Source organism: Rhipicephalus microplus, chromosome 8 (assembly GCF_043290135.1).
Source record: "Rhipicephalus microplus isolate Deutch F79 chromosome 8, USDA_Rmic, whole genome shotgun sequence".
Lineage (NCBI taxonomy): Eukaryota > Metazoa > Arthropoda > Arachnida > Ixodida > Ixodidae > Rhipicephalus > Rhipicephalus microplus.
The window spans coordinates 90,467,833-90,494,642 of NC_134707.1; the positions used below are offsets into that span (position 1 = coordinate 90,467,833).

The following is a 26,810-nucleotide window of genomic DNA, read 5'->3' on the forward strand; positions in this document are numbered from 1 at the left end:
GGAATAGAGCTTTATGGTCCTCTGCCATGTTCATCAGCTGAGAATCGCTGGATTATCGTAGCGATCGACCATCGCACGAGATATGCGGAAACGGCCGCTCTACCAGTCACGACGGCACGTGACGTTGCGTCTCTCCTGCTGCAACGTCTTGTTCTGCGTCACGGCGCTCCACGCGAACTTTTGAGTGACCGAGGCCGTGCCTTTCTCGTGGATGTTATTCAAGAACTGCTTGCTGAATGCCATGTGGTTCACCGCTGTACTACCGTGTATCGCCCACAAACGAACGGCTTGAGCGAACGTTTCAATCGCACTCTTGGCGACATGCTTTCTATGTATCTCGCCTCCGACCACACCAACTGGGATATGATCCTTCCCTACGTAACGTACGCTTACAACACGGCAGCTCAAGCGACGACAGGCTTTCCTCCCTTCTTTTTACTCTATGGTCGAGAGCCATCATCTCCAATCGACCCCATTCTCCCCTACAGACCCGACTCATTCGAAGGCACACCAATTTCTGAAGCTACTCGGTATGCGGAAGAATGTCGGCAATTAGCTCGCATCCTTACAACATAAGAACAAGGGCTATAAAAACTTCGTCACGACGATGAACGGCCCCACTAACAGTTTTCGCCCAACTCTCTTGTTTGGCTGTGGGTGCTTCCCACTGCTGCTCCTGGTACCTCTACAAAGTTCATCAGCATGTACCATGGGCCTTATGTCATCATAGAGCAAACTTCCACTGTCAACTACCTCAGCGAACCACTAACGCCAGCTCCAGACCTGCGTCGCCGAGGCCGCGAAATCCTACACGTGGATCGTCTCAAACTGTATTACGAACAACTTGTCCTCACGACACCTTAAACACCTACTTGGCTCCGTCTTTAGCGATGGGGAATTATGTAATGATGAATGTAGTGGGTCATGCATAGCTCGGCAAACGCGTCGTTGGTGCTAAGGACGAGACGCTCAGCCCGGACGTTGTCACTGCTTTCGCTGGCTAGGCCTACGCTCCTACCTGGTCTCAAATAACAGTGTGACTGTCTCAGTTCTTTAATATAGATGTGTCATTAAAATAGAGTGCCTATTAAGTCTAGATGTGCCACAAAAATTGTCTCAGTTTTGATGCAGCCTACTTTTCTTACCACATCATTCACCAGCAGCTGTATTTCTGAACCTTATGGCCATCGGCGTGCTCAAAATTGTTTTTTGAGAAAAGGAGGCGGGGGGGGGGAGCTTTGTTGTAACACCACCCTACTAAACTCATTCAGTATGTGGAAGAGATTTCGCACCCCTCTCAGGTAACTAGGGGGGCATCCCCATGCTCCTCCACCCCCGCCATGCGCTCAAATATGCTTGTAACCTATAGCCAACATACATACATCGTAGACACGCGTTCGCAAATGGGGCGAGTTCTTGGGCTTGATTAATATGCGCGGTGATTCACCGGCGTCGCTGTTATGCCAGCCACCCATATGTGCACTTGTCTGGTTGTCTCAAACTGGAACGCCGTTCCCGGTCTCTACCTCAACCCCCCGCTTCGCCAATGCCTGACGACATGACCCAGCCACCTGCAGTCAAAATCCCATCCGTCACCTGTTCCGGAACGGCACGACAGCGAGATCCAGTAATTTTCAACGCGACCGACGGCCAAGACGCCGAAGACTGGCTGTACCAGTATGAAGCGGTAAGTGCCCACAATAAGTGGGATGACATCGACAAGCTCGCTTACCTTAATTTCTATCTGGAAGGTGTGGCAGAACTGTGGTTTAACAACCAGAAAGCGGAAATACCCTCTTGGTCAACCTTCAAGACGCGCTTTGCAGAGTCTTTGGCCGACCGGCTGTTCGCAAGCTCCGCGCCGAACAGCGCTTGCGCGGCCGCGCACAGTGCTCTGGCGAGACCTTTACCTCGTATATTGAGGATATTCTGAACCTCTGCCGTCGTATCGATTCCCACATGCCTGACACTTACAAAATACGGCACATCATGAAAGGTGTCGAGGACGACGCCTTCCACATGCTCATTGCGAAAAACCCGCAAACCGTTGCCCAGCTTATTCAACACTGTCAGAGTTTCGGCGAGCTGCGGAGAGAGCGCATTACTACTCGACGTCCAAACCTCGACACGAGCTCTACATCTGCGTTAATCATTGGCGCTGTTTCATCAGAACAAAGCACCTTAATGCAGCAAATTCAGCAGTTCTTCCGAGAAGAAGTGGCGCGCCAATTGTCTCTTGTGCCGCACGTTCCGGTCAGTGCGCACACACTGACCCCAACACTCCGCAAGACAATCGAAGAGCAAGTTTCTGATGCCCTGTCTCCTACATACCGTCCTTCGCCTATCTCCGCCCCTCTCACGCTGAGGCCACCAGACGTTCGCCGCCGTCGTTACCAAACACCACGGATCTTGCTAGACAGCCCCGTCCCATCTACGCTGCAAGTCCCCCCGTCCGTCCCCACCCACCTCCTGTTCGCCACCCCGCGCTACCATCAACTAACCCTTGGCACACTCAGGACAACAGGCCGATTTGCGATTTCTGCCATCTTCCCGGTCATGTAGCACGCTACTGCCGCCATTGGGATTATAACGCAACTGCTGGTAAGGCGACTGACGGCTATCGTCCAGAGCCACCACAGTCGTCTTCGTTCCCCCCCACGTCGGAACAGTCGCCACCACGTCGCCGCGGCTTTGACAGGGATCGGTCGCCCTCACTACGGCGCCGTTCGATTTCTCCTATGCTTCCTCGATCAGCCCCACCCAAACGGAAAACTGATCATCGTAGTTCCCGAGGCAAGAGCTGCACATATATTGAAACTTTCAAGGCCTCCGTTTCCACCTGCTAATGAAATAACTGTGCATATTGATGGTGTACTGGTGCAAGTGCTCATTGATACTGGTGCTGCCGTGTCTGTGCTAAGTGGTGAACTGTGCCGCAAGTTGAAGAAGCTTACACTGCCACTTTCCGATGTCTCTCTCCGCACGGCCACTGCGCATCACAACCTTCTGCGGCGTGCACAGCTCGACTGGACATCCAAAATATTCTGTATGTAGTCGAATTCGTTGTGTTTTTCCTATGTTCGCATGATATCATCTTAGGCTGGGAATTCCTCTGCGCTCATCATGCCGTCGTTCACTGTGCGCGTGCCGAACTAGAGTTGTCGACGATGTCTGAACTGCCCCTGTGTGAAGCGCCGACGTCTGAAAGACCTTTCAAGCCGCTATCTTCCCGAGTCACCATGGCCGTGGACACTCACATTCCTCCTCTATCCTGTGTTCTTGTGCCACTCTTCTGCGGCGACGTGCCCTTTGTCACCGCCCTCTTTTACCCCTCCGACGCCTTTGGCTCTCGCAAATGTTTCATTCTCCCGTCCGCAGTTGTCACCGTAAAATACACCCGCGGCTCCATTTATATAACGAACTCGCTTCCTTCCCCAGCCATATTATTCCGTGGCGAAGTCCTCGGTCACCTTGAGGAAATTGATTCTGTTTCATCCAGTCAGCTACCTGACGACTTGCTATTATCTCACTTAAACATTATTACCTTTGATACCACTCCCACTTCATCTCCGGAGGGTTTTTTCCCATCGATTGACCCTAAACTTCCCGCTGCTCAGCGCACCCAACTCCTGGCTCTGCTAGATCGCTTCAAGATGTCATTTGACCATAGACAACCTTCTTTGGGTCGCACATCTGCAATAGTTCACCAAAGCGACACCGGTTGCCATGCACCTTTGCACCAGTGCCCATATCGAGTTTCTCACGCTGAACGCCGTGCCATTGATGATCAGGTGAACAATATGCTTCGACGCGGCGTAATACAACCTTCAACAGCCCTTGGGCATCTCCGGTTGTACTGGTAAAAAAGAAGGATGTAATCAACACATCAGATTTTGTGTTGATTACAGGCGTCTTAATAAGATCACGAGAAAAGATGTTTATCCGCTGCCAAAGAATCGATGATGCCCTCGATTGCCTACAAGGAGCAGAGTTCTTTTCTTCTTTAGACCTTTGATCGGGCTACTGGCAGGTTTCTATGAATGAAGCCGACCGCCCCAAGACTGCGTTATTGTAACGCCTGATGGATTGTATGAATTTAACGTGATGCCATTCGGCCTCTGTGATGTGCCTGCCACCTTCGAGCGTCTCATGGACAACATCCTTAGAGGCTTTAAATGGAACACATGCCTGTGCTACTAGGATTACGTCGTCGTTTTCTCGAAGGACTTCGACTCCCACATCAGCCACCTCGCAAGCGTCCTGACTTGTCTTTTGGACGCTGGACTGCAGCTGAATTTGAAGAAATGCCACTGCGCTGCCCGCCAGCTTACCATATTAGGGCATGTTGTTAGCAAGCATGGTGTTCGTCCTGATCTAGCCAAGCTTAGCGCTGTCGCCGACTTTCCCAGGCCAGCTACACTAAAAGAACTCTACAGCTTCATCGGCCTCTGCTCATACTTTCCCCGTTTCGTGCGCGATTTCGCCACCATAATTGCACCCCTGACGCAGCTACTTGCCGACAACCAAGACATCTCGGCGTGGTCCCCAGCATGCGATGAAGCATTTTCCTCGTAACGGCATCTTCTGGCATCACCACCTATCATACGCCACTTTGATCCGGACGCTCCAACCGAAATTCATACAAACGCTAGTGGAGTAGGCCTCGGTGCTATTCTTGCTCAGCATAAATCTGGCTTCGATGAGTATGTTGTATCTTACGCTAGTCGCACCCTTACTAAAGCGGAAAAGAACTATTCAGTCACCGAGAAAGAACGCCTTGCCATTGTTTGGGCAATCACGAAATTCGGACCTTACGTATATGGCCACCTATTGGACGTCGTGACTGATCACCATGCATTGTGTTGGGCATCGTCATTAAAGGCCCAACTGGTCGCCTAGCTCGCTGGGCACTACGTCTCCAAGATTACGACATTCGTGTAATTTTTCGGTCAGGCCGTAAGCATTCAAACGCCGACGCTCTTTCTCGCTCGCCACTTCCCCACTATTATGTTACAGCGTCTGTTTCCCGCTACGAATGTTCTTCACTTGAGCATGTCGACATGTCCTCTGAGCAACACCAGGATCCATGGATAGCGTCTCTCTTAGAGTACCTGTCTCAGACGTCTCCAAGTACCGACTACCGTTTACTTCGACCAACTGCTCGCCATTTTACCATCCGTGACTGTCTTCTGTACCGGCAAAACTACCTATCTGATGGCCGCAAATGGTTGCTGGTGATACCTCGCCACTTACGTTCTGACGTCTGTGCCTCCTTCCACGCGGATCCGTAATGCGCCCACGCAGGTGTAGTGAAGACGTATGCTCGCCTCCGAATTCGATATTACTGGCGCGGAATGTACCGCTTTGTTAGGCAGTACGTCCGTTCATGTACCTTCTTTCAACGCCAGAAGAGCTCCCCTCGCACAACCACAGGACAACTCCAGCCACTGCCGTGTCCTTCTCGGCCTTTCGGCCGCATCGGAATCGACTTGTACGGTCCCCTACCATACACACCAAATGGAAACCGCTCAGTCATCGTAGCTGTGGACCACCTTACGTGTTACGCCAAAACTTCGTCGCTTCCCGAGGCCACTGCGCGTAAAGCCGGTTTGTTCATTCTGCACAACCTCGTCCTCCGACATGGTGCGCCCAGTGAGTGAGCTTCTTAGTGACCGTGGGCGTTCCTTCTTGTCGAATGCTGTCGAAGCCCTTCTACGCGAATGCAACATCGTGCATCGAACAACCACCGCATATCACCCCAAAACCTGCGGGATGACCGAGCTATTTAATCGCACGCTGGGTGACATGCTCTCCATGTATGTTTCCGATGACCATAAGAACTGGGACCGCGTACTGCCATTCGTTACGTACGCTTACAATAGAGCAATTCAATCTACAACTGGATTCTCCCCGTTCTTTCTTCTTTATGGTCGGGAACCTTCATTATTCTTGGACACTATCCTTCTGTACCGCCCAGACCCTTCAGAATCGACGACTTTGGCCGAAGCCGCCACATATGCCGAAGAATGTCAGCAGCTCGCACGTGCGCTTACTACGCACGATCAGGCTCGCCAGAAGGACTCCCATGACCAACGCTCATCTCCATCGGCATACGCGCCTGGAACAATCGTGTGGCTCCGCGTGCCATCGTCTGCCCCAGGCCTTTGCTCAAAGTTCACACCCAAGTATAACGGTCCGTACAAGATCTTGCGCCAGACATCACCAGTCAACTATATAGTTGAACCTATTCAGCCACCTACAGATCAACGGTGGCGCAGGCGTGAAACTGTGCACGTCGCCCGTCTGAAACTTCACTATGACCCACCAGTCGTGTCTGTGCCATAGGTCGCCAGGATTACTCCTTTTGCACCGGATGTCAATGTAGTGATGAAAATACAGGCTTGCTAGAGACGACGAAGAAGACGTTTGTTGTGGCAGAGGCTCGCGCTGCTGCGGCTGCTGCTAAAAGCGCTGGCTGCTGTCTCGCTGCTGTTGATGATGATGAAAAACATTTATTATAAAAGAGATAGGTACGAGGCCAAAGTATGACCCCGCTACATGGTCGGCGTCCTTAGTCCGGGACACCGCATGACGAGGCCCCTACTCGCGCCCGTCTCACCAGAGCCTGTTGAGACTCTAGTGATGAGCAGTTGAGGAGGGCAGTCTCCCATGCCTCTCGGGAAGGGGTAGGGGAAGGGGGTAGGTGGGGATTTTTCGGAAATGCCCATACCATGTGGAAGATATCACACGTCTCCCCACAGTGTGGGCACCGCCCATCTGTGTTCGCGTAGAAATGTTTTAGGATTGCAGGACAGAGTAGAGTACCTGTCTGCAGGCGCCTTAGAGTTCGCACTTCCGCCTTACTCAGCCCATTTGCAGGAGCCGGGTAAAGGCGGTGAGTGTCGCGATAATAGGTCAGAATTTCTTTGAACCGCAGCAGCGGTGTATTGGCCTCCGAGTCATAAGAGCCAAGGTGAGGAGCCCGGTGGGTAAGCGCTCGGGCGGCCGCGTCAGTGGCCTCATTACCTCGTAAGCCCTGATGGCCAGGAGCCCATACGATGCGTTTCGGGGCTGGATCAGCGAGAGCCCGTTTTAGAATTGGGCTGGCTAGGGGGGATATCTCTCCTACCATGTAATGAGCACATGCTTTCCGGGAGTCCGTGATGATAACTTTCGAGTTGCGGTCCGCAGCAGCAAGCGCTATCGCGGATTCCTCAGCGCGCTCTGGATTTTGTGCTCGGAACGAGAGCCCATTGACATGCTTTTCCCGGTGAACTACACAGGCCGTGTAAAATCCCGTGGGCGAAGGCCCTGCTATATCTACGTAGAATACACCAGGTCGGGAGCCGTGTTGCCTCTCAAGCGTCTGAGCCCGCGCCTGTCTTCTGCTTTCGTGCGTGTGCTTATCCATGTTACTGGGGAGTGGAGAGACCTAGAGCATATACCGCCACAGTTCCGGAATACGCTCCGCCTCCTCTGCAGAGCATGTGTGCTGTATATGTAAGCGGCTCAACAGGCGGCGCCCGGGAGCCGTCTGCACGAGCCGCGTATATTGATTCATAAGGTGGGCCTCCCGCAACTCCTGGTAGGAGTTGAGCACACCTAACGCCCTCCGTTAAACGGTCGGCTCATTAAACGGTCGCATCACTCCGGCGTGGCGTCTAACAGTATTCTTACAGAAATAAATAAAAAGTACCGAGGACAAACTGGGATTCGCACCCGTGTACCCTGCATACCAGTCCAGTATTCTGCCTCCGTGCTATAGCTGTTTATATATAAAGGTCGTGTTCCTAGTCAAGCTCATGAGAGCCTTTACGACCACTGCGCTCAGCATCGCGAATGTTAGAAATTAACTATTTCGAAGTCTCGCTGCTGATCAGTTATATTAGTTTTATTACATAGGCTTTTAGGGCCGACACTCCTGATGGTCTAGCCTTGTCCGGTGTCCAGCGAAGCGATGTCCTGACTCCAACATTCGTGTCCCAACCCCTCGTTCATGGCATCGGAGAAACATCATGGCTGTCCGACTTTTTGTCCATTCACCCATTTGTCCACCCACCTGTACGCCTATCCATCCGTGTGTACATCCATGCGTGTGTCCGTCCTTTGTACTAGTCGGCGACGTCAACGTATACGTTATAACCTCCAGACCTTGCTTCGCCCACTCGTCATCATTCACTTCGTTGGAGATGCATGCATTTTTAAATTCAAACTGGTAGTGTTGTAGAATCATTGTGTGGTCCTCAGACAACCCTTGGTTAGTGCGTTCTGGCGCGTGCTTTTGATTAGTGCGCGCGAGGTCACCGCTGGACTAGGCTTGTTAGTATTGGTGAAAATCAGGGGGGTGATGGTCGGTCACGACCGATCAGTGGCTACGGTGCTTGGCTGCTGACCCGAAAGTCGCGGGTGCGATCCCGGCTGCGGCGGCCGCATTTGGCGGTTGCAGAATGGTAGAGGTCCGTGTACTGTGCGAGGTATATGCGCACTAAACACCAGATGGTGTCGATTTCCGGAGCCCTCCACTACGGCATCTCTCATAGTTCTAGGATATTTTTAGAACTTAAAACCCCAGATACTAATAATATACGTAGCTATCGAATGAAGGGTGAACCATTCTGTGATCAGAAGATGACGAAGAGGACTGGTTTGGTCACTCTGTTTGCTGCGCTCCTATTTTATCGGTGTAAATACACTGCCAATACACAGTGTAAATACGCTGTCGGTGTTAATGCACTGTCCCGTCTCATTTTACGTAACAATATTATCATTACTATATTAATGAGGAAGTTAGCGGTGTCTGGACATCGTTGTATACAGGCTTGGAGGGGGGACACTTCTTTCAAGCACCTTCCCTAGAGATTTCCTTTTGCATATCACATTTGAAGCGTTTTGCAGGTATGCATAGCGCACTCTCCTTAAAGTCTACTGACACGAAAATTTCGTGTGTTGTTCTTTTTTGCTTTTTTGCAATAGCTAGCTAACGGCCCACCCATCACGGCTGGAAAGCTTGTTTGCGCAAGAGCATGGTAGCAAAATATTTGGAGGTTTTTTTATGCCACACAGTAGCAATTTCGCTTTCATGGAGCGCTAAGACGTGATTTATAGTGTTTCTCGTGTAAACGTAGTTGGCTACTTGAGCACAAAAATAGCATGCGCAAGAGTCCAGCGTTGACAACTGTTTTCTACGAAGGCTACCTTGGAAAGGTTGTGAATGTGGGTGCGCCCACAAAAATACACGGCTGAGGTAGGTTCATCAGCCTTTGTACTCCCGCGCAAACTGGTCCATCATCCCGTTGAGAGGTCTGATAGAGGAGAACGCTCGCATGGACCATGACAGCGAACATGAATTCGAGAAGCAGACGATGGTTGGCTGACAACACTGACACCAAAAAAAAAAGCGCTTCTTATGTCGGGCCAAGACACGTATTTTACACGTGATTTTAAATATCTTTTAGGCTATACTATCCATCAAAACTAAGTAGATGATTTGTTTTCGTTGACACAAATGTAACCCAGAAGTATTCTTACTTCTAAAGTTTTGCCAGAGATCCTTAAATATCAGCTTTAAAGTGTTGAGCACTTCCAGTAATGAAAAACGAAGTACAAGATTGAAAGTTTCTGTTTTTTTTTGTTTCAAGAGGCACTATAGAGGTCATCTAACGGAAACGTTACGGATGACGTCTTATTTGCCGCATATGTTTGTTACGCGCACTTTTGAAGCGCGAAGTAAAAGGAGTCCCGGTTTTACTACAGTCACTAAGTAGCGAATTTAGTGAAAGCCAATGACATTGAAGTAAAATAGCGATCGCTTGAATATAATTGGATAATTAAAACATTACTGGTGAATATAGACCTTTTAAATCAAGGCGTTTTGGGTGCCAACGTAGTCCTCTCTGGGCTATTGTTAGCACGCCTGAGGCCCCAAGAAATGCACTTCCGAGGCTGTAACGTTGGTTTTCAAACTCTTGTGCAACAGCCCAGAAAGGAGGAAATCCTCCTCTCCGTAAAGAAAGGTACATAAACGCGCTTTACAAAAAAGGAATCGAGGTTGGAATCGTTCACTGGGCCTGATGTTCAGGAATATTCTTTTATATGCTGTAACATAAAAACGTGCTAAAATTTTGAAGGAATTGTTTAATTCCAGTAATGTATTGGCTAAATATATGCAAGAGGTTATATCTAAAAGTTACCCTAATTCTCTTTGTATGTGTGCCTTAAATGACAAGCATTTCTGAGCGAACAGGTTTGCTTCTATTCATAATTACTTGCTGCCACTCATTCACATAACTACATATAGTCAAAGATCTAAATTTTCTACTATTAAGCTTTGGAATAGTTTGCCTGGTGAACGTATACCTGTGCCCACATTTTCATTTTTGAAAACAGCAATAAAATATTTCCTTTTACCTGCAGATTGCTCATCTTAACTAATATACTTGATTTTTTTTTCACTTGTGAACATTTCTGCTATTTGAGTTTATGTTTGTTTTCTGTAAACGTTTTCATTATTTTCATTTTGTGAACTTTTTCTTCTTTTGTGTCATATTATTTCTGTGTTTTATTTGATTCCCCGTTGCATTGTTTTGTATATTTTTTCACGTTTTGTTTCCTATTTCATTGTTTGGCGATTATTTCATTTTATATTTCAACTGTTCTGCCATGTTGCTGCTTTTGTTGCCTTTTGTATGATCGTTATTAGGGGCAAACCTCATAAGCGCGAAAATGCACGCGACAGCAACGAGCGACGCGACGTAGATCGTCTTCGCGCGATTAGTCGCTAGCGCAGGCAAACCTCATTCACGCGGCGGCTTCGGCGAGCGAATTCCACTGTTGCTGGCATGAGGCAGTCTACTTGCACCAAGAAAACCGTGTAGCGAGCAGTATGCAATTTGAAACTAAGGTATATTGTTGTGTAATGAAACGGAAAGTGTTTGTTATTGCCTTGCAGTACTTTTTTATATGCACATGCGTAATAAACATTGCGTTATTTCTTGTTGCGCATACGTGACTCGGGCAGGGTCACGTGCACCTATGTAGTCTTTGTCTTTTCCGGTTTTTCGCTATTGGCTGCTTGAGCCCAGCAGTTCCGGGCGATAAGCGACGGTTTCCAAATCTGGAGAACCGAGCGATCGCGCGAAAACGAGCACGCGACACGTCGCGCGAACGCCCTGTTTCGTCGCTCATAGCGTCGCTCGGCGCTGTCGCGTGCATTTTCGCGCTTATGAGGTTTGGCCCTTACCACCTGCTCGCCTTCTACCATATGTATTCAAAATCAGTTTTGTTGTAGTTCATAACTGAAGATACTATTTTTTGTATTAAGACTCTGGAACCCTTGTCTCTATGCAAGTAGTATGTAATTGATGCTTATGTAACCACTGAACTGAAACTTGTCAACCTTTAAAACTTCCGGCACTATGCGAGTTTCTATTATTATATCTATCTGCTTATGAATCGCCTCATTAGTTTGACATAAACCAAGGTTAGTATAAAAAAAGTAGGAGCACTTAGAGGGCTCGGCGTGTATGCCAGAATGGTCGTGACATGAATAACATCAAGAAAAAAAAACACTGTCTACGTCTTCAAACCATTTCCTCTAAACACAGTCATATTCCACGGGCTGGGCTATGCGGGCATATGCCACAGGTGATCGAAAGCTTAAATATATCCGGTCTGGGCGAGAACAGACATCAGTGATATACATGCGAGAGCATTCCAGAAAACTGACACCCCCATCGCTGACCTGACGAATGCAAATAATAAATATCAGGGTCCCAGCAGGAATCGAACAGTTTTCTACCACGCAGCGCCGCGAGGTATCGGAACTGCTTTGGAAAAACCCTCTACACGGGTCTAATGTAAGTAAACATCCGTTGTGAATGTGGTTGTAGTGCTGTCTATTTAATTTTATTAGCACTACGTATATACTCCAATGGTGTACAGGTGTCACGTCGACGAACGGCCCTTGCATACTAAAGCGCCATCCAGTAAAGTTGGTCTACGTAGCGCTGTCTAGGGCAATCTACACAAAAGCACAAGCACTCAGCCTACCACCTAATTCTGGTGTTGATAATAGCCTTGTCGCTGTTGGTGTCGTCACGTTAATGTAAACTCTTTATACAAAACATTAGTGACTGTTCGACATATACAGGTGATTACAACGTTTGTACGTATCTTTAGCGTAGTTTCATAACGTTTCGCTGAAAAAGAAAAAGGGTAGCACCAAAGTCACCTCCCCTGTACATGCTTCGCATAAAAAAGATTTCCATATTACGTGAAATCTTCCAAAATTTTGTTTGCTCTCCATCTTTCTACACCCTCTTTTTGCCCCTTCTTCTCCAACACTGTACCCATGGTGTAAGAAAAGTAATGCCTGGGTTTAAAACGGGATGCTGGTATCTAGATAGCCTCCCGGCCTCCCTCTTCTTGTTCTCTCCAAGCATCTGCTTTTGAAAACAATTGGATGCTCAGGGCCATGCCCACTGTCTTCTACAACATATACACAAGCATTGTTTAGAATTTAAATAATGATAAATAAAATGTATATGTATCGAAAAAGTCCCAGCATATCCACGGAATGAATGATGACGAGTGGGGCAAAGCGTCCGTCAATCCGCCCGTGTTTCCGTTCATGCATCCGTCCGTTCGTACGTGCGCTCATTCGTGCTTCCGTTCGTACATCCGTCCGCGCTTCCATCTGTGTGTGCGTCCGGTAGTCCGTCCGTATGTCCATGCGTCTGCCTGTCTGTCTGTGCGTCCGTGCGTCCGTCTAGTGAACGCTTCAAGTACTGCCATCTCGCTTTTTTCATCATAAATTCATCATATACGAGTAGCACCACCCAGCGGATATTTTAAGGAAAATACGAAAGTATGTACCACATTTCTGCTATCCGTGCTCTGTTAACACAGAAACCGTGATAACGACACTGTGCTACGTTTTTCGTAACATGTGGACATGCGAATATGTGCCCGAGGGCGGGAGTGTGCCACTGGTATGCGGCTGTGTGCCACAGGTTAAGCACTACGACAACGGGGGACGCACAAGCCACGCCACAACGAGCTTCGCCCCTAAAACGATGTGGCCTTCCCGGCCCTATGACGACTGAGAACATCCTCACTGCAATTCCTGCAATCGCAATGTATGTAGCTGTTGCCGCTGTATCTTTTTTTTAAACAATGCTCCTTGAGCACCACGGTAAGGAGTTGTGTATTTCAAGCAGCGCAAATAATACAAACAATGTGAGTGACGGTGGTGACACCGGAAGCAACAGAGGGACGAAAACACCTCAAATGGTGAACAGCAGGAGTGTTGCAACAGGCTTGTTGACCACGGGGTCGACAGCAGAGATAACAAAAGAGTGGCTACTTGGGCTGGTTGGTATTGCATTTTTGAAAGAAATATACTTTCTTAGTGCGCGGGGCCCGTTGTCCTATCTCTCAGCTGTATCTTCCTTCTGAAAACGTTCCCTGCTCACCAAGAAAGTATATTTCTTCCAAATGTATAGATAACCGGATGTAAAAATGCACCCGTATGCTTAGTTTCGTGTGCATGTGAAAAAAAATACCTTGGCTTGTGCGAAAAATGCTAGAATTTCCGTGATCACCTTGCCATTTAAAATTTTCACAGCGTGATTTGATTTTTAGCCAGTTTCGGAAAGTGAGAACACGCAAAAGCAGTATCAAGATTGGTGAAAACATTGTAGTTGTGGCTACTTAGGCTTGATCACAAAATGATAATCGGTTTAATGGCTAATCAACTTGTTCCCGTATGTTAACTAGTAAGGATAGTAAGTTCCTGCACCACTGTTTTTCCCAGCACATGACTTTTCTCGAAGTAGCACAAAAATATCTTCACGCACATTGGACTTGCCATGTCAGAAACAACAAACATAGGTGAACTTGGGTGTAAAGCAAATGATGCATTGTTTTTATAACAGAATTTAAAGCCATAAAAACATCTAGCTCACGCAAAGACACTAACTTCTATGTGGGCAAATTTTACATTTCTTCTTTGGAGCCCAAAGCAAAACACAAGAAATAAGTGCAGGAACATGCATGGTGCACTTGAGATAATACATCACAAGTATGAACATACCGGGGGTAACATTGCTTGTTGAGCTACTTCAGTAGCCACTGAGCCTGTGATCATCGATAGACTGAGTAGCGAAGCGAAGCAGAACGTTAAGCCCAGAAGCTTTATCATCGCAATGTTAAGTGAAAATCGAGGCGTCTCTTGAAGTTTCAGCCTCAATGAACTACCGACTTTAAACGTAGTGTTTTTTGCACGGGTGTATCTTGTCACTTAAGAAGTAACTGGCAGACAGGGCTTCCTTTTTAAACGTAGTTATGTTGACAGCGCGGCCTGCTCTTTAAAAGTCAGTGAATGGCAATAATTTTCGCTCGTTGGTTCATGATGCCGGTTAAAAAAAATGTTCTGCAGACCTGGCATTTCGCCGATCGCGCTTTTGACACAATATCAACCAATAACAAATTAGTATCTTATGCACTCGCCTAAGACAGTTCGAAAGCAAAAATCATTTTTTTCTTCTCCTCTCACGTACTAATGTTGTATAAACAGCAAAACTGGAGGGTCGTCGAATCCCCAAAACAATTGAGAATTTCTGCTATATCAGTGCTCAATGCTTGTAATCAAGCTGGTGACTGTACAGGTCAGAATTAGAAATGCAGTATGGCACATATATCGTGAAATTACACTCCCAGGTCAAGCTAGAATTCAGCTTTGTCGAACATTTTACAACTCTCAAACATTTGCCGATGATAGTACTTGTCAATTGATATAATTTCTGGCAATAAAGCTCGGTGCTCGACATTTTTAGGGGCGAAGATCATTCGGATGTAGCCTTGTCTAACGTTGTGGTAAAGATACACAACCGTTGCTATAGTCGAAGCATATTTGAGACACTCACAAAATAAAGGTTTTCCACTAAACTGCAGCGTAGAAATGGGCGAATTTTAGATCGCAGTACTAGGTGATAATACCCTATCAAGAAGAGTATTGAAGATTTGTTCTCTACCATACAATGCGTAGATATTATGGCTTCTCAAAACACAGACACATGTCAAGCGCTATATGTACCAAGAAATTACTCCTAATAAAATAGTATCTTCCCACTGGTATGGAAGGTAAAATTTTGGATTCTCATTTGAGACATATCCTCCACTCCAGCGGTATTCTAAATCGTCCTTGAATTGCTCAAGATGACTGAAAATGAAAAGAAGCATTTCTGTATACACTTTGTGTCAATCAGATTATATTAAGTGCGAACGCTCTGGTAACGCGTGACTACTCACCGACGCAATACCTACAGTTTCGCCCATTCGTCAAGATTCACTCCTCGAAAATTCGAGGATTTTTTAAAAGAAACATATGCCACTCTCCGAGCTGGCATAGTTCACAGTGCGCACGTCAGCGTACGCACGTCATAACGCGAAGGTCGTCAAGCCAACATGGAACAAATTGCCACGCTTAAGGCGCGCAGGTCAGCGAGAGAGGTCTTTAGGCCATGTCAAGAAAATTTAGGCTTTTCTTTTGACGCTTTTGTTATACGACTAACAGTGGAAATACTCAGCGCTTAGTCGTCACCGAGGCGGCCACAAGTGTTCCGGAAACCAAAAAAATTTTGGAAACTCCTATCAAATAATGACAGTGCTACTCACAATATAACTCTGTCATACCCCGACGGATCACCTGTCCCCGCTAAACGTCGATACGATGTCACGAATTTCTATTTTTCCTGTTCTTTCACTCAAGAGCCCAAATTAAACAGTGACACGCTTCCTGACTGCAACTTTCACCACATGCCTTCAATTGATGTCACATCTGTGAAAGTATAACGGCCTTGATTGACAAAATCAAGGTACTCAGTGCTCTCGGTCTGGACAACATTTCCGCTAAGGTAATAAAAAGCACTTAAGTGGTCACTAGTTAATTTTTACGAATAATTTTCTCGCAGTCTATATCAATCAGTACAATCCCGAACAACTGGAAGTTAAATAAGGTTGTCCTGGTATTTAAAAGCGGTGTCAGAACAGATTGTTCATATTATCACGAGATGTCGCTCACTTGCATTGCCTGCAACTTCTCGAACGCATTATCTACTCTCATGTTGCCTCTGATCTTGAAGCTATCTCCCTTTTTTGAGCACTCAGCATGTCTTCCGCCCAGGACGTTCATGTGAAACTGAACTATTTGAATTCACCACCAACCTTTACTTGAGCCTTGATTCTTTCTTCAAAACAGACTTTATTCATGTAGACTTTTTGAAAGCCTTCGACTGCGAATCTTACCAACGAGTAATGGTCAAAGTAAACAGTTTAACACTTCATTCGCTAATCACCTTATGGATTCGTTGTTTCCTAATTGGCAGATCACAGTTCACAGTGATCGGGCACCATCCGTCTACAGTCAGCAAAGTATTATCAGGAGTACCGCAAGGTTCAGTCTTCGGACCACTTTTGTTTTTTTAATTTTCATCACTAATCTCCCACCAGTATTACATCACTTATCTGGCTCTTTGCCGATGGTTGCATCCTGTACCAACGCGTTACCTCACATAATGATCAGATGCTCTAACAACAACTTTCAGTTCTCATACAACAACTCAAGGCTGTCCAGAAGGCCCACGATGTGGCGGTGAGGCTGGGCCCCCCCTCCCAACGTGGGAGCGGCCCACGATCCTACCCCTAAAAAATGGGGGTGGAATCCTTCAGGACCTTAATAAAAGTTTTTCGTCGATCTATCTTACAGCGTTACCTCCAACAATTGAATTATGGTGCACTCGGTGGCTCATGCAACTAAACGTCAGAAAATGTAAATTTATGCACGTGTTGCGGAAACACTCTCTCATACCCTGCGCCTACTTTTGCAGTCTCTTCCTATTGAGCTGGTTGATTCATACAGGTACCTCGGGGTTACCATCATAAGCAAGCTCACATGTTCCAGACATATGCATAATCTGGGAGCCGCCACTAACAAATTCCTGCGATTCATTAGATGGTCACCATCATCATCACCACCTTCGATCGCCAAATTGGCATACGATACATTTATCCGCACTAACTTGGAATTCGAATCTGCAATATAGAAAAGATATCAGCCGTACCTTGTTGACCTACTTGAAGCTGTCCAAAACCACGCGGCACGTTTTATTAAATCACAGTTTAACCATCGGCTAAGTGTCACAAATATCAAATCACCCATGGACTATAAATTGTTAGCAATTCGCAGAAAAATTTCTTGCTTATGCCTCTTTCATAAGCTCCAATACAACTTCCCACACTTATATGACATGTTTCTTTTCCCGCCAAATTGCACTTGACGCCGCCTGTCCGATTCCCTCAGTCTTAAAAAAATTCATGGCTCTACCAATTCGTTCAACAACTACTTCTTGCCAATAGCCATTGCACAATGGAATAGGATACGTGACTGCGTTGTGATATGACCCAATCAAATTTCAAAACGTACTCACAAATTTATTGAGAGCTGATGCGTAACAGATTGAGATTTTTGTGTATTGGTGTTTTCTTCTTGAGCGCATTATCTTTTACGTGCATTTTGATTGTTTCTTTGTAAATTTTCATTTTGTTGCTTCATTAATGACTGTTTGAACATTCCTGTTTTCTTGTGTATGCTCCCCCTTATGTAATACCCCAACAGGGGAATTTAAGGCTAAATAAATGATGATGATGATGATGATGATGATGATGATGATGATAGTGAAACAATGGAACAAAAAATCAAACCTCTGAAACTCATCTCAACTCAGTTCCACGAAATAAAGTATCACTAAACAGAGGAGCTGGGACTCTTATCTCGGGGCTATACTGGAATTTAAGTGTCTTGTTTGGGAGTCTGTAAGTCATTTTAAGTGATTTGCTTGCCTCCTGAAAAAAAAAAGTAGGCACGCAACACTAAGATTTCAAATTTCGTGGTTAGAAGCCAGCAGCACTGCCTCCACGATTCTTTTCGTTAGTGCAATTGCACTACACCAAGTGGGCCACTAATGATTGAATAATACAATCACCGCCCTCCGTTGTGTCGCCCACCAGCGGAGCACATTTGCTTTTCTGAAGCAAGAAAACATTTCGCATTGCTTTAAAAATAAGCCTCAGCTGATTATCGACAAAAAAGTAACCAGGTTCTCGTGTTAAGCAAGCATCGAAAAAACAACCTATACCCATTATTGTAATTGAAAACTGAGAACCAAGTACCCTTTCGCAATGTATCTTGATAGAGGATGAATAAACACAAAAGCACCTCTGAGAAACTGCCGCTGTAGCGAAAGTAGAGAAGAAGACGTGAGACGACGTCGTGAAGGCGGCCGATGTGGCTGTGCCCATCTCACCACTTTAGTTTAGGGCTGAAGTGGAGTGGCGGTGGCTGCCAGCGCCTCACACGCCAGGCGCGTGAAGTCGTTCTGTTGCTCGCGCAGCTCGAGCCATTCATGACTGCGTGAAAGGCACGGTGTGGTGGCTAATAAATGATGATGTTAAATGGCGATGATGACGACGCTTCGCAACAATACTCTTTTATCACGATAGTGCCGAGCCCCGGTTGGCAGATGCTGTCTTGAAGAACAACAAGACTGATTGATTCAATATTCGCTCGAGCTATACTTCCTTCACTACGAAATCATCAATCAACAAGCGCTGTGAACGTATACGTTTTGACAATTGGACTAGTCCAAACGTATACTAGAAACGCATGCTATTCCGTACCCTACTCGTCACCAACAACACTGGAACCTTCCATTCTGTAGAGCAAATTTTGGGCGACAAATGTTGTGTTTTAGTGTTCCTTTGTTATTAAATAAATTACTGGAGGCAAAAATAATCCTTGAAATGCAGTGCACGTGACATTAGGGAAGTGCTCTTATCGTGAAAATCGAGAAAATGGTGGTCCAGACATTCATCATGGAACTGTCTATATATATATATATATAAAATCATAGTTTATCAAATCAGAGTTTGACCATGGGCTAAGTGTCACAAATGACTATAAGATGACTATAAAAAATAGAATAGATGAAAAGACGAACCTTGCTTTCAACGTTGACACGACAAAGCGGGGGGCCGTCAGACGGCTGAAATTTCACAAATAAAAGAACACACACACACACCTACACACACACACACACACACATATATATATATATATATATATATATATATATATATATATATATATATATATATATATATATATATATATATATTTATATATATATATATATATATATATATATATATATATATATATATATATATATATATATATATATATATATATATATATATATCTGTACATAGCATTACTGTACGTGCATCTTCCGACTTGTACTGCGCCAAACATCTCATGGCCTATGTTCATTGCCTATATGTTCATGGCCTATGGTTCTTCACCCATGTCCACGTTGCTTGCCATGTATTAGGGAGGCTCGGGTTCTCCTCAAGTGACAAAACGTCACTTTTCTTCCGAGCCTGCCCGCATCCTTCGGATGAAATAAAATTGAATTGAATTGAATTGAATTGTATATAAGTTAGAATTTATTACCCTAGCACTAGCGTGTATATCGTCATGTAGTTAAGAACGACGCAAGGTCCTTCTGTTGAATGACATTCATTACAGCGAACTTACTCTCTCCGAATGATAGAAAAATGGCAAAAAGTAAGCGGCAAAGAAGCAGTCGACCGAGCGGCGTGTGAGCGGGGGCGTTGGCCGAGAAGAGACGACTGCCTGGTTTAACGGCGGGCTCCTTGGCCGATTACACATTTCTAGTGAAGAAACGCCAAAGCTCTCTATCAAATCAGCTTAGATGACTACGAAAAAAAATAGAACAGATGAACAGACGAACCTTGCTTTCAATTACCTTGCCTGTTGACAAGGCAAAGAGGGGGGCCGTCAGACAGCTGAAATTTCACAAATAAAAGAACACACCACAAAGCAAAGCAGGATAGGTCCAAAAACTCGGCGCTTCTCTACTGTAAGAGAAGGAACCCGCGAGCTAAATCCTATGTGCAACTGTGACAGAAATAAACAAAGAAAAATAAGAAGAGAAGAAAATAATTAAAGAAATAAAGGAAACGAAACAGAGAAGTAGAACTGTAGTGAGGGAGTGACGTGAGACGCACGCATGGGTAGCGATATCATTCTGCTTTCTTCAGAATGCGTTCCACAAATATATACAATCACAGGAACACAGTGTTGCCAGCCTAAACACTGAAACCGAAAATGCAGGGAAAATGCCCTAGATACAACATTTCTTCTCAATCTTTTTTGTTCCATTAAGGTTTTAGCACGTTATTATAACGTAATCGCGTACTATTTATAAGAGGAAAAGACAACACACAGCAGAAAGTATATATCAAAATATACACCAGAATATTTATATACAAACAAAAATATCATTGGGTAGGACACACAACTTTGTATAGTACACCATCAACCCAAAAAAGAAACTGTATTAAGCGACATTGCTTGGAAGAGGGGTTTCCGCAATAGCATTCATATACCCTGGCGATATACCACAGTGGCCAATTCGTTGTCGGAGAATTTGATCTCCTGAACTCCAAACGCACATTGAATGCTAAGCTTCAGACCTGCGTGTTCAATACACTTTGATGATTCTTAAGGCGTTGCTTAAGGCGAAAACAATGACATCATCAAAATTAAGGACGACGCCCACACAACTTCGGAGGATTAGATGCATCATCTTCCAGTACGCAGCACGTGCTCAGGCTAGCCGAAAACAAATGCGTTTGATCCGGTACTGCCCTTCATGTGTAGTAAAATCTGTTAAGTCCCTATTCCGAGGATACCGGGGAACCTAACGGTAGGCGGATGCTAAGTTCAATTTCGAAAAGGGCGGGACAACTAATAATGCAAGAAGCAACTCATCCATGTGAGCCAGCGGAAAGCTGTTCGGCACGATTGTTCTGTTAGGTTCGCGTAAATCTACACGAAGCCTCGTACTTTAATATTTCTTTCGAATAATTACGACAGGGGACACCAATTTTTACGCGCAAAAACGCTCAATAATGTCCAAGTTTTCCAATCGCTGCACTTCGGAAGACACAGGTGGTCGTACCTTCAAAAGAAGCCGGCGAAGCTTCGATGCTACTGGCTGATCACACGCACGTGTCTTAATTCTGTGAACAAAGCTGTCACAAGAGCCATTTCATTTGTGAATAGTGAGCAAAAAGGTTGATGTAGTGCTGATGCAGCTGCATAGACGGCTCTATCAGCTACTGCAGACGACTCTATCAAAGCCGTCTGCACCTACAGACGGCTCTATCAGAATTAGCATCCTCCTCCCGTCCGATACATTTCTGACACCTAATCTCGTTTTTTAAAAGCCTCCGAGATGAGGCAGTGAAAGTTTTTCGCACCTGTACGTCGCTTATTCCCTGGCTCCGTGATCGGCCTACCTTCGACAAAGTGGTAACTTCACGAGATGAGGGGCTAGCGTTTCTCAGACTGGTGTGTGGACGCACGCACATCGCGCTCCGCTGCGAATTCCAATTCTGACCGGTCAATGGCTTCGAATCTTCCTGATCTGCACAGAACCTCTTCCACAAAGTTCACCTGAACATTTTGATACCTTGTTCACCAAGGCGGGCTCGCTTTTCATCATTCTAGAGGCCGTTTCACTGCACCGTTAAGCTAAGCCTAGGCGAGGTTAGGCCAGCCTCCCCGCCTACGGCGCTCGCACGCCAGCTGCGAGATGCCGCAGCAGATTGCCATGGAGGGGGACGACGTCACCCCTGAGGAATTACAAGGAAACGGATGGTTCTCCGTTCTAAAAAGACGGCAAGAATTGCGCGAGAAGTCACACGCAGCCCGCCAGTCGGGAACGCAACGAGGCGCGACAGCGACGCCTAACGCTACTCTACGATGCGTCGCAGCTTCGAGCCGGCTGCCGCCGATGCCACGCAGTCACAATCGAGTCATCGTGCGACCGGGAGGCGGCCTCAATGTGAAAGAAAGCAGCCCACACAGGATTCTCGCCGCACTAACCATGGCAGCTCAGCTAGCGCCGTCGGTAACGGAGGAGGACATTATTTGTCCCAACTCGATGCAAAACATTGTTGTCGTCAGTACGCCCAGCGTTACTAATGCAGCAGCGTACAGTCGAGTAACCGAGATCATCCTCACCGACCAGAGACACCCGGTCACGGCCTACCTCTCACCTGCCGGTATCACGAGCCGAGGTGTGATTCGCGGCGTCGGCACCGACTTCGACGACGACGCCCTCAACTGCATGCTATTCCAACCGCGCAACTCAAGCGTACTGGGAGCGCGTCGCGTCGAGAACACTGCAACTGTGATTCTGATCTTCAACGGGCTTAAAGTGCCCAACTCCGTCTACTGCGGCGAGGTCATCTACGGCTGCACGTTGTACAAGCGCCAAATAGACACCTGCCGCACCTGCGGCCAAGTCGGCCATCGCCAAGGCGTGTGCCCCACTTCTTCAACCAAGGTATGCGACCACTGCAGACACTTACCAACGGACAACCCTCACGTGTGCAACCAACCAGTGTGTGCCTTACGCGGCGAAGCACATCGCACGGGCGACCGCGAATGCCAACATCGCTACCAGCTGCCTTACCTTGTGCGCCGTTGTCGTCAGCACCATCGCCAACGAAAGCAAACCCAGCAGCAAACACCCACCCCAGCACCAAGCCCGGTTTCTGCCAAGACCACTGAACCCCAAGGACCTCCCCTAGGCCCAGGAAATCCTACTTCCACTGACCAGCCTACCTGGGCTGACAAGGTGGCATGCAGAGGTGAGGCCCGCGCAGCGCAGCGTCAGGGACACTCGCCACAGCAACCTGACCCAGAACTAGCACAGTTAAAACGCATGTATGCGGAGCAGACTAAAGAAATCAAATTGCCTAAAGAAGAGCTAGCTAAAGAACAGGCCCCTGAATCTCGCGAGGGTAGCGTTATCAGCGGCCCCGTCTCGATACGCGGCGCTAAGAAACGGGCAGGCCCGACGCTCCAGGCCGAAGAGCAATCCGATTTTGAACAGTTTACAGCCAATATATACGCGATACTAGATCAGTACCGCGCAGAGACCTTGGCCGAGTATAGTGCTTTCAACGCTAAACTAGAGAGTATGCAGAAACAACTTATCGAGTTGGCTGCATGGCCAGCACAAATGGACGAGAGGACTAAGGTGTTAGAGGAGGACCTGGCACGCAGTAAGCGCGCTGGGCTAATACCTAGACATTAAAATGGCGTCGTCACAATCATTCACAATTTGGAAATAGAACACAAGTACCCTCCGTACGCGGACAGAAACGTTACAACAATTCATTGGCTCCATAACCCAATCACCGGCCATAATTCTCCTGCAGGAAACGCGTATCGACCGATTCGCTCGTCGCGGATACAGAGTCGAGGCCATCTGTGGGAACAAAGCTCGAGGAATAGCCGCCTGTGTGGCTAAGCCTTATTCTTACACGACACATGCAGTACGCCCAGACCTCAAAATAGAGCATCAGATGATAGAGATCATCCCCAACGCTCACATTAAGCAATCGGTATTTATCCTTAACGTGTACAGTTCACCTTCACACAGCACAGAAAAATTCACCACACTACTAACTAAAGCGACGCAGATAGCAGGAAACCATCCCCTCATCATCGCGGGGGACTTCAACGCCCCCGATGTAGAATGGGGTTACAATCGCACAACACAGAAAGGACGCCACCTACAAACACACATCACTGAACACAATCTCATCTTACTTAATGACCTCCCTACCCCCACACACATAGGTAACTCAATGTCACGGGACTCATCCCCTGACCTGAACCTAGTACGCAACGTATCGAATCCCACATGGGTTAATCTGCAAGCTAACCTCGGTAGCGATCACTTTATCTGTAGCACAACAGTCAATATAGGCAGCCTCGAGCTCAGAGACCTAAAATAGTAGACTGGAACTTCTTTAGGCAAATACGCAAACAAGACACCAACTATTACTCCTCACTCTCTGAACTCTTTGCGAGACTACAGCGGGACGTAAAACAAGCAACCAAATATATTTCTACAACACGCAACATAGACCACATGGACAGCCACCTCGCAAATCTCCTGGAGGCTCACAAAAAACTTCAAGAAAGATGGAGAATGCACAAACTCAATCGTAGGCTACGAAAAAGAATTGCATTGCTCAACCGACAAATCGACGAGTGCAGTCAGACACTAGCACGCACACAGTGGAATGATGTGTGTAATTCACTCGAGGCACGCATGAGAAAGGGTCTAAAATGGGACCTTCTCAGGCATCTGCTCGGCGACAAGCCCACTAAGTCAGAGCAATGAGTAACCCTCAATTGACTGGTACACAAAGTGCGAGGACAGCAACTTACCGACGCGCAGATTCTAGATGCTACAGCAGCCCGGTATCTATGCACAGAACCTACCTCACATGAAGACTATCCACCTTACGTGGGGCCACACACGACCTATTTGAGCAGGCTATAACTAGCGCTGAAATACGTGCGGTAACACCAGAGCTCAATACTAAGTCAGCCCCGGGTCCTGACGGAGTCACCAACAAGCTACTCCACAACCTGGCTGACCATGACATTGAATCACTAGGCACCCACATGAATGAGGTTTGGGAGCAAGGAAGCGTTCCGCCAGAATGGAGGGCCGCGACCGTCATACTCATTCCAAAGCCGTACAAACCCCTGGAACTCGACTCTCTACGACCCATCTCCCTCACATCCTGTGTGGGTAAGGTCATGAGGCACGTCATTCTCCGTCGAGTCACAAAATATTCAGAGCGAAAACACCTCTTCCCATTCAATCAAGTCGGGTTCAGGCTGGCTATGGCCATGCAGGACGTACTTCTCATGCGGCAGGAGACGTTACTCAGAGTAAGGAGCAGAGACCTCAAAGCAATCCTACCTGTTGACTTAAAGAATGCTTTCGATACCATAAGCCACGCTCATATACTACACGAGATTCAGGAGGCAGGCTTAGGCCGCCGCTTCTACGAATACGTCCGCTCTTTTCTAAGAGCCAGAACGGCTACACTTAAAGTTGGGGATCTCAACGCACACACCTACAACCTAGGCCCGCGCGGCACCCCGCAAGGGTCGGTGCTCTCACCGTTTCTTTTCAATTTAGCCCGCAGACATATTTCGCAAAAGCTGAAACACATCGAAGGCGAAGAACACGTGCTCTACGCCGACGATATTACTAAGTGGCGCACAGGAGAGAGCAATGGACACATCGAAGAGAGCCTTCAGGAAGCAGTCACTGCAGTACAAACATTGTTAAAGCCCACGGGCCTCAGACTATCAGCATCTAAGCCCAAGTTGCTGCTTCTGCCACCGCAGTACGGCCGCGACAAAGGCGAACCTACCATACACCTCTCCACAATGGACGGCTCGGTTATCCCGATAGTGTCGTCGGTTTGAATTCTGGGCGTTAGCCTGCAGGAGAATGGCAAAAACGACTTAACCATCACACATCTAACCAAAAAAGCTGAGGCAGTCATTCATTTCGCCCGACGCGTCGCCAACAGATACGCAGGACTCACAGAAGAGAGCTTACTTCGCATCTTTTATGCGTTCTTAATGTGCCACGTTCACTACGATGCCTGCGCTCACCCGTGGAGCAAAGGCAATGAAACTAAAGTAGACAACCTCATCCGAAAATGCACGAAACGAGTACTTGCTCTACCCATGTCCACAAGCACGCAGCGCCTGCTAACCCTTGGGGTACATAATATGTTGAAGAAATCACATAAGCACGAAGAATGTCCCAACTCATACGCCTGTCTTCGACAGCTGCGGGTCAGGAACTCCTCTCACACATAATTATTCCTATCCTAACTCAAGTCAACGAACCAGAACCGTTACCGCAACACCATCACGCTAAAATCACAGTGCTACCCTTCCTCAGGAACATGCACCCGGTGCACAATCAGACTCGAAGAAGAGCGCGAGCTCAAGCCTTACTAAAAGCGGCGAACCTACACGCGACAGATGTGGTTTTCGTACACACCGCTAAATACGTGGACAAACCCTACTTTGCAGCTGCGGCGGTCGCCCCAGACAGGACAGCTCTTAATGCTTTTACCGTAAAAACACGGAACTCCTGCGAGGTCAAACAAGTGGCCATTGCCCTTGCTCTAGCACTCCCTCAGCGTGACACAATATTTACCGACTCTAAACCCGCTGCACTGGCATACCGCTGCGGTACGATTTGCCAGGCGGCATTAGGAATTCTAGCATCTGTTGAAATTCCTGTAGACAAGCACATCCGCTGGTTCCCGGGTCTTGAAGGGATCAACGTTCAACCAGGGGTCCCCAAAGGTAATGAGCTCGCCCATAACCTCGCGCGTGATCTTACGTACCGCGCGAGGTCGTGGTCCGGCTCACTGGCCGGGGACACCAACACGCACCGGGAGCCACTCTTATCATATCACGAAATTTGCTCGCGCTATAAGTTAATTAGAAAGGAATTCCCCTCACCTCACTCAACAATAAATAACGCATAACAATTAACGCTTCGACTGCTGCAAACGCACAGTTACCCCAGCCCCTATACCTGCAGCAAAAACCTCCCAGATTTTGGCGTTTGGGCCAGAATGCCCCAAATGCCAAAATCCAAGGTGCGATTTAAGTCACATGCTGTGGCAGTGTCCCACGCTAAACGCTAGCTTCGGGTCCCCTGCTACCGAGGATGACTGGATCAGCCACCTCAGGAGCCCCGACAGGGCCCTTCAACACCAGGTCGTCCAGAAGGCCCAAAAGGTGGCTGGCCAGC

The 26,810-nt window shown here is 47.2% G+C and overlaps 1 protein-coding gene across 1 annotated transcript in view; it reads right to left on the bottom strand.

The window, feature by feature from the left end:
* Positions 1-14,292, bottom strand: part of LOC142768657 (lysosomal acid lipase/cholesteryl ester hydrolase-like) — a 41,092-nt gene extending 26,800 nt beyond the window's left edge. The window contains exon 1 of the mRNA XM_075870676.1: positions 14,093-14,292. Within this exon, the coding sequence (XP_075726791.1) occupies positions 14,093-14,200 (108 nt within the window). The 5' untranslated portion in view covers positions 14,201-14,292. The remainder of the gene's footprint in view (positions 1-14,092) is intronic.
* Between the last annotated feature and the right edge of the window lie 12,518 nt (positions 14,293-26,810).